The sequence below is a fragment of the Condylostylus longicornis genome, unplaced genomic scaffold (assembly GCF_029603195.1).
Source record: "Condylostylus longicornis isolate FDR11 unplaced genomic scaffold, ASM2960319v2 ptg000028l, whole genome shotgun sequence".
Lineage (NCBI taxonomy): Eukaryota > Metazoa > Arthropoda > Insecta > Diptera > Dolichopodidae > Condylostylus > Condylostylus longicornis.
Window position 1 is genome coordinate 2,320,006 of NW_026577997.1, and position 10,054 is coordinate 2,330,059.

Sequence of the window (10,054 nt, forward strand, 5' to 3'; positions counted from 1 at the left end):
AAAATGCTTTAAAAAATTTTTCGTTGAAGTTCATATTTTTTATCTCAGCAACGAAGATTGTTCCACATAATATAATGCCGAAATTTCCGGACTCAATCGGATCAGCAATATAAGATTAAATTTTTTAATTGCTTATAACTTGAAGATCATTAACTCTTCAGAAATTGACTTCTTGCACAACTTGATTTCAACATCTGATATTGGAAATTGGAACAACCATTTTGGACAACCCAATTTTTGAAAATATGCATACCATGTTCTTAACATTATTTATGTATCTAAATATGTGTGTTTATGTCCAAACATTTATATATACATATTTTACAAAATATATAATATAATATTTAATAATAATAAAGAAAAATATAATATATGCAAAATGGAACGCTTTAGATTTGATAAGGTAGATAAAAAAATAAAATAAAATAAAGAAAATCGCCTCTTGGTATTTACATTGATTGTTATATAATATTTACATAGATAAAAGTAAATGGTGGTGTGTTGGGGGATTTTTTATAGTGTGATTGAAGGAGGGGTAGTTGATAAAAAAAGACTGATGAGGTTTTTATTTCTTTGACAATTTTATAGTGCTTACTTACATACATACATATATCATATATATTTTATGTAACTGGAGTTTATATAACTTTATTATTTAAGTACATTTGTATTTTTCTATATGCTTAAAATAAAATAAAAAATAATATATTAAGTATATACGTTTATATAGCTCAATATTTAAAATATAAAAGTTTTCGTTTTATTTTTTCGAATATCTATTTTATATGTACATATGTGTGTTTAAAAATAAATGGAATTTTCTAATCTATATAAATCATTTTAAATATAATTTTGCAATCTAGATATATAAGTTTAAGCATAACTAACATATATCATACACAAAAATATATAATACATGTATATATACTCAACATAACTAAACATACATGAATGCTATTCATATAGACGTACAATAGTTAAATTTTACATTATAAAATCAAATTCAAAAGTACCTATCCGAATTATATATATCCGAATTATATATATATATATATATATATATATATATATATATATACATTATACAAATTTCATATGTAATATAATGATGTATATAATTCTTTGTGGAAGGAAAGAGGGTAATACTTAGAATCTTATGCTATTTATTCTTTATGAATGTTTTATATACATATATAAATATGTACATTAAATTCTATGGAGGTTCGTATATGCAAATATTTCACTTTATATATAAGTATATATATTTCAGAAATATTTTATTTAAGTAAAAACAAATTAAATTGGGGAGTAAAAACTATATTATATAAGAAAATATAAAATATAAGCTTATATCACATAAATATACATATATTTATATGTAACGGATAATGATTTATAATATGTATATAATTTTGAATATATAAGATAATAAATTGATGGACGAAACTTGGGTCAAACTAAGAATAATAGGTGTATGAAAAAGCACATTTCAATTTTTTGTACTTTTCAAATGCTAACATTAAGAGAATTCGTAAGTTTTAGAAAGGAGATTTTCTTTTTAAAAGTGTTAAAATAAATTTGTGTATTTGAACGAGCAAAGAAGTTTCGTCTGCTCCTTGCCAAAACCAGACATGAGCAAAAATGCGTCACCGTCTCCACCAACCGCGTCACCGTCTACACCAATTGGGTATTCGTAAACAGATATGATTGCATATTGCAAATTATATGCATGTAAATGGATTCTTAAAAATAATAGTACAATTCTGATTTGACTTTATCTTTTCAATCAAAATAAATTTTGTCTTTTTCAATATAATCAAATTTAAAATATATAAACTCATACTACTATTAATTTACATATATCAACTTACATACTTATTATGTAAATCGATGTGCAGGAAATTATACACACATATTAATCTACAGCGTTTTGTACATATATTAAATTTTAACAGTACATTGCAATTTAATACATTTAAATCTTGATTTAAAAGCGTAATCTTTTTAAAATTTTCAAAATGAAGAGACAAAATCTGTTTAAATTTAAAAATATATATGTATCTTTTATTCTATAATTTTAAATTTGTGCCACCAAAGTTGCAAGATCTATTTTATTTATGTTATCTTGTTGTCATATATAGTAGGTACTAATGCATTTTAATCTACTCAAATATATTTTAACAGCAGCATATTATTTTAAGTAATTTATTTTTTAATTATAGTATATGGACCTATATACGTATGTATACGTATAAAATCTGAGGCTCGTCTTTTCATTTTAAAATAATAATCTTAAAACAATAGCAATATTATGCTAAAATTATTTTTGAGCATAGGCATAAGTTACTTCTTTTCTTTTCTAAGTTGTATTCATTTATTTTTATAGTCAAAATTTGAATAAGGTTACCTAATCTATTTTTTTTCAGTTTTTAATAAAAATAAAGTTCAATTATTGCTTAAAAAATATTTTAAACTGAAAAATTAAGTAAAAAATTCAGAAATAGAACCTTTTAGATCAATTTGACAAATGGCATTTAAATATTTAAATTTTGAGATAAGAAATTTAATGAAAGTCTAATAAAATTGAAATATTTGAGCAAAAGCCATTATTAATCTACGATTTGAAAGCACAAAATTGCAAATGAGAATAAAGTGTGATATGCCCATAGGTACAATTCAGAACTCTTAACTCTACAAACAGTTAATTTTCTTCTTCCAAAATAATGTACTATATTATGACTTGAAGACCTTCAATATTTAAGTTAATATTTAATTGAAATTATTTTTATTTTAGATGGCAACCTCGATAAATCATAAAGCAAATTTACTAGCTTTTTTTTCTAATACTTTTTTTTATTTTCTACTTGTGCTATAATATATACACTTTGTTTTAAGCATACCTAGTTCCTACTCTTGTATACATTTTGTTTTGTACACAAAATTTTTAAAAGTTTAGTATTCAACGATGCTATTAATTTTGACAGATTTATTTTTATTACTAAATATTTCCAAGAATTAAGACTTTAAAGAAACAACGAAGAAGAAACAAAAAAAAAAATCACAATATTAACACAAATTCGGCAGAAGATATGAAGAAAACCACTAATAAAAATAAAAAAATAAAGAAATATTAAAAAAAAACTTAAAATAGTTGTTTACTTGTGGTTTTGCTCAGTTATAGCATAGTTCCGGTGTAGTTTTAAGATGAGTTTATGGTCTAAAAACAAAGATAGAAAAGAAAATTTCAAGTCCTATCATATTTTATAGAAATTAGTAGTTATAATTTATTATATACACAATTTCTAACCACTACTTAACACTATTTTTTACTAAATTAGAATGCACACACATCATTCGTTCACTTAAAATTTATTAATAATGAATATAACTTATCAGTTTATCACACTTATAACATCACATTAGCATAAAATAGAAAATATTAAGAATTATTAGAAATTTGTTAAAGAAACACACACAACTCAATATACCAACCTAATTATGTATGAATAGGATTTCTTTAGGATTGAAAAATAAATATGAATGTACGTATCTATGTAAAATATGTAGAAGAGTCTCTTTGTTTACCTAGGTAGAGAATATGACATATGTAAATAATATCATAAATTTTGAGCCCATAATTTTATATATTTTGAAAATAATCGTGAAGTTTATTAATTTTTACATGTTGAACCTATAGGAGTTTGAATGTAGGTCACTTTATAATACATAGGTCAGTCTTGGATAATCGTTTGAAATTTAAGCTTTTCACTTAAAAAAAATTTTGAAAACCCGAAATTTATTAACCACATAGCTGATAATCAATTGCTCTTCCAAAATTTCTAATATAATGTGACAATATTGTAAATAATTTACTCAAAATGTTAAATTGATATATAACTCATTTTCTTTTTCAATGTTCAGTGGGATCCAAAACAATTAAGATTAAAAATGATTTTACCGAATCCAATGAAATTCTATCTGGAACAGTCAATTATCAGAGTTTAGATGCTAGGATTCAATTTCTTATAGATGTATAATTTCTTTTAATAGTTAAATCTTATCAATTTCAAGTAACCATATTATTTAGACTCAACTAAACTGAATTTTGTACAGCTAATTGTAGCACAACTATCAACGTTTACACAATATATTGCAAAACATCACCTAAAAGTAAGACAAAAAGTTAGTTAAAACTTCACAATATCAAAATTTATATAGGTAGTTTAATCAAAACGAATAGCTTCAATTCACACAAATAATAAGAATTCGATGGAATTTTAAATGCTGATAGGCTAACTTAGTTTTTATCTTGGACAAATTTACGAGATGAAAGTTTAAAATATAAAGAAAAAAAGAACTGAAAATCAAAATTTATTATTAGCGCTGTCATAAAATCAAGGTGGAATGACTTCTTAATCTTTTCCGACAATTTTGGTTTTTTTTTACTTATTTTTATTATTTTTGTAACTCTGTTTTATGGCTGTATTATTTTTTTTTTTGGATATCGTATGAGCAAAGCGTATACCTACATTAAGTTTGCACAAATACGAGCGAATTACAAACATACATATATCACTAGATGTTTAAAACAAGTTAATTTATTTGTTAATTATTTTTAGAAGATTGAATATGAAAGCTAGAATCTTGCTAAAAGATAAGCACAGACTTTTTTTAGAATTGATGAATTTGTAATCCAAAATAGTTTTAATAGTTATTTAACAAAAGCTAATATCAATATATTTTTAATTTTATCATTTTTGTGAGTGGATATCAATTAATTTGACTCTTAGGGTGGAAAGTTAAATGTCATTTAAAGTGCTAAAAGTAATTTTTAAAAAGGTAGGTATAGGTATATTCCAACGCATAAATATATGCATGTACCTATGTAAATACAACATTGCAGTCTTTTTTGAGCAAGTACTACAAATCACTTCTAATACTTTTGGTTTTGTGTTACTTCCTTTCGCATTTTCTATTTCTCCCTATTTAGACTTATGCTTCATATGCTTCATTTTTACTGAAAACGGATTCATTTAACCATTCCACAACGCTGTTGAATACTGACTATGTAGGCAATAGCTAACTTTTGTCTGAGAAAAGTTAAATTTTTACTGTATTATTCAACTTTAAGTTATAATTTTTACTGTACATGTACATGCTACGCTACCACTAAATTATTTGCCCAATTTGATTTTGTTGGGCAAAATAACATGTACCGTAACAAAAGTTACGGTACATAGGAATGACAATGTTTAACATTTTATGCATAAGTATATGTATATATGTATGTATAGCCATAGAATCCAGCATAATATACCATTCATTAAAAATTAAATCCTACAAGCAAATTTTTGTAATAAGATTTTAAATTAAAATCTAAACATTTTTAAATTGAAAATGCTTTTCAAAAATTGTAAAAATACGTTTAAATTTATCAGAAAACATTACCTTTTAAAAAAAAAGTGCATTCATATGTAGAACTTTTGCTTCAAGCTCGTTTTCAAGTATTAATTATACACTTGCACACAAATAATACATTTTTTCTACAATTGCTAGTACTATTGATTCTATTAATATTTAAATTTAAAAAAAATATATATTTTAAAAGTTCTAAAATTATAATATTTTCTAATTTGAAAATCCCGTTTTAAGTTTAAATCGTTAATGGATTCCTAAAATTTATTCATAATCATTATATCTATTGTGAATTCCAAAATGAACGAAAAGTTTAATTCAGTTATTCACAATATTCTCGTAAAATAAAAAAAATAAAGTTTCCAAGAAATATTGAAATATCTTTGTTTTTAAAAATATAAAAATTTTTTGATGAAGCGTGTAGTTATTTGAAACAAATATATGTATATAGCATATAATTAAATTCAAATCAATTTTTATCAGCTCAATTTCAAATTACAAAATTAAATACTTATGTATATATAAAATGTTGCACGTTAGAAAGAATTCAGAAACTTGTTTGGGATAGTGCAATATAACACGTGTTGGTATTATAATGTACGTTTATTATTTTCAATTTAAATTATGATTTATTCAATTTTCAATTTATATACGAAAGAGCACTTTCTTTACCGATTTTTAGTGACGGACATTTTTGACTCGGCGAATGACGCGAACATTTCGACGCAGCGAAAAATATATCTAATTTTATTTTTATGTTTACAAAGTCTTCACATAAAAATAAATTTAACCTTAACAAAAAGCAATTCTACAATCTATTAAAAAAGTATACATAAACATTTTTTTGAAATAATAGTTCGTATCAACATCAAAATTTAATTGCTGCGTGACAGAAATTTTGCGAACGTGGATATCGTGTTATAGAAAATGTTGCGGTGTTATTATCGGCCGTCACACAAAATCGTCGAGCAAGGTAATTCAATCTAATTGTATACGTTAATTTAGTATTATAAATAAATATATAAGGCTAATATATAATTTTGTATTAAAAATTTAAATTTGAATTACTTTAACTCAACTTAATTTAAATTTAATTTAACATAATGTTTCATTTAATACAAAAATGTGTAAAATATAATATGAAAAAATTTTAGTTTATTTTTTTTTTTTGATGAAAATTCTTTCAAGAATAAATATCAAAATTTCTTCCACTTCTTTCAGCCGATTTGTATCTGTTTATATGTTTTTTTGTATAAACAAATCATACAACTATACGAATTACACATAACAAATTAATATTCTGTGAACATTTAAAAATGTATTGAAATTCATTTACTTCACATCGTAGTACATAGTATTTATAACATTAATTTTATAGGTATACAGTATTATACCTTGATTTAGATATGTGAATATTTTTATGTTAAAAAACCTTAACAAAAACTTTCGTTAAGTTTTCTGACAATTCTCTTTGATTTGGAAATGCGTCGATGTTAAATTGTCAAAATATAATGTCAAAAGGAAAATTAAAACTCTGATGACATTAGCGGCATAGTTTGGTTAAATTAAATTGATTGAATTTTATAATTTTAGTTTATGTTTACAAATATTTGCGAAATATTTATTTTAAAGTAATTAAAGTATAAAAGTGAATTATATTTAAATTAATATAGTGAGTTATTTTTTTTTTTAAAATTCGTTGCACAAAAATTAGAAAGTTAAGAAGAAAATAAAAAAAATTCGTAGCCAAGCCAAGCAATTTTTGTATATTTTTGAAGTATAAACAAAATGAAGAATTTCTTAACGGAAGAAGAGCGTTCTAAAATACTCGATTTAAGAAAATCTAATTTATCTATATATAAAATATCAAGAGAAATACATCGAAATAGAAAAACTGTATCAGCTTTTATAAATAATCCAGAGGAATATGTTAAAGAAATGGAAGCATATTTGGCTATGCCAATGGAAGAACGTAAACAGTCAATTAAACCGCGAAACTTAAACTCAAAAGCAATTAATCCAGCTTCCTTACGGAAATTCCTCAGTGAAGCTGAACGTGAGAAAATTGATACTTATAGAAGTGAAGGTAAATCGATAACAAGCATAGCACAGTTATTAGGTCGTGGAACTGTATCAATAAGAGCGTATACTAATAATCCAGAAGGCTATGAAGAATTTATCAATAATTCATTAACAGAAACAGTAAAGAAAAAAATACCAAATTTCTTAGCGAAAAATAGTCGTTTAAAAATATTAAAACTAAAAGAAAGTGGTCTATCATCTAGTAAAATAGCTAAAAGGTTACGTACATCACATGAAAGTGTTTTGGCATTTTTGAAAAATCAAGATGATGGCAAATATGAAAAATATATAACATCAATAAAAAATACACCGCAAAAAGACGAAACGAATTATGATTTTGAAAGCAAAATGAATGGTGCAAGTAGAACTACAGTTAAAAGATATTTGACTGAAGAAGAACGTTCCAAAATACAAGAAATGCGTGAACAGAATACTTCACTTAAAGTAATATCAAGATTAATGCATCGTAGCCTTGACACTATAAATGCATTTTTAAAAAATCCTCAACAATATGAAAAAGAAGTTCAAGCGTATAAGGAATTCAGATTATCCCGATCTGGCAAATCCAATAAATCATATAAAAAATTAAATGATGTGAGTAAAATATCTTTCATTTTTTTAAATAATAAATTTTCTTAGATATCTAAGAAAGTACCTAACTACCTAACTAATTATAAATTTATTGACCACCCACCCATCTTCCGTAAGTCGCAGCACTTGACGTGATGAGCTTTTATTCAAAAATCTTGTAATTTTCTGAATAAAATTAAGTCTGAAATTTGAAATTTTATACTGAAAAACGAAATTCTTTTCAATAATATCCCATCATCCCAAGTGATGCGGCTAACACAATTTGGTGGATTGTTGAATATGTATAAAAGTGTGTACATTTATGCCCATATTTCTCAGTATAATTTTATATTGTCTTTTTTTTTCTTTGTTTATTACAATAACTAGTCATTATCAGAAGAAGATCTTAAAAATTATAATAAAGTAAGTGTGGAACATCGATCAGTAATTAAATTCTTAGTTAAAAAAGGTTCAACAACAAAATCTATATATGAAGATTTGAAAAAAGTTTATGGAAAATCAGCTCCGGATATGATTTCAATAACATATTGGGCACAACAATTTCTTCAAGGACGTCAAACAGTTGTAAATGAAGCAAAGTCAAAACAATCAGATGTATTAGAACGACCAAATGGTATTTTAAGTAGTACCATTATTGCTAATGGTAATAGCAGCGGTAGCCCAAGCAGTGGAAATTCAAGTAAAAAACCACCAGTTAAACTAAAATTGTTTCAATTTAAACTGAAACCTTCAAAAAAAGTTACGGAATCCTAGAATTAAGAAAAAACAACAAACAACAAAATAAAACGGATTTTAATTAAATTTATTTTAAATTTTAATTTTAATTGTTTATTTCTTTTTTTTGTGCACAAATTTGTTGTGTGCATATCTAATACAGTTGTAAACTTTCATACTAACAAATAATAAATTTATTAAAGATTAATAATTGTAAAATTTTAACAAATTTTTAAAATTTCGTATTTAAAGAAAAATTGACTAGATTAAAGTAAAAATTGTAGGTAAGTTTTTTTTTTGTCAATTTAAGAACCTAGCTAAGTGTTTGACATTTTTTTTTTTTTTTTTTTGTAAAAAAATATAAAATCTATATATTTTTTGAATAAAATTTTAACTGAATAAAGTTAAGTAAATTTGAAAGATTATATTAAGAAAATGAAAATTAGTTTTACTTTAATCTTTGTTTATCTATTTGTGAAATTCATTAGGTCAAACAAGTTTTGTAATTCTTAAAGAAAAATTTTTGGTTGATTTTGTTAATAGTAAAAAAAATAATTAAGGAGGGTAAAAAAATATAGTAACACCGCTGTAAAAATGTACAACAGAGTTTTTTAATACTTGAAATATCAAATTCTATCTAAAAGTAATTCTATTTTAATTTACCCAATTAAAATATGCAAGAAATTTAGAAAAGTTAATATCGCATTAAAATACCAAATCAAGAGAAATAAAGCACAATAAAATCCAAAAATTATATGGACTATAAATGAACATTTATGGATGTATCTGTACATGCATAATGAAATTTGAAAAACACAAAATCATACAAAACAAATTCATAAAAAATCTACTACGAGACGATTTTATGATAAGAGAAAAACCGGTTTCTATCATATATTAATGTATATTTCTTGTTTTTTTGTCCTTGTTAGAATGTATTTGTGAATAAAATAATGAAAACTAATAAAAAATTACAAAAAAAGGATTTTTTTTGACTTAGTTTAAAAACTATTTTTTTAGTTTAAGAATTGAAAGAGAAATTGAAAATTTTTCTAGAAAAAAACATGTTTACATTGAAAAAAAAACGTTTTCGATTTTAGGATGCAGCATATTGTACATAAATATGATAGAAGTGCTATTTCGTTTTGAATAGACAATATTGTTATTTACTGTTTAGTGCTTGGACTTAAGATCCAAGAGCATAATATATTAAAGATATTAAAATAAATTGTATGCTTAAAATAAATTGAAA

The 10,054-nt window shown here is 23.7% G+C and overlaps 1 protein-coding gene across 1 annotated transcript; it reads left to right on the forward strand.

Annotated features, from left to right (window-relative positions):
* Positions 1 to 6,967: 6,967 nt before the first annotated feature.
* Positions 6,968 to 9,138, forward strand: LOC129607716 (uncharacterized). Its single transcript, XM_055518880.1, has 2 exons — positions 6,968 to 8,091; positions 8,455 to 9,138. Exons 1-2 carry the CDS (start codon positions 7,204 to 7,206, stop codon positions 8,839 to 8,841), a joined length of 1,275 nt encoding a protein of 424 aa, XP_055374855.1. The 5' UTR covers positions 6,968 to 7,203; the 3' UTR covers positions 8,842 to 9,138.
* Positions 9,139 to 10,054: the final 916 nt, after the last annotated feature.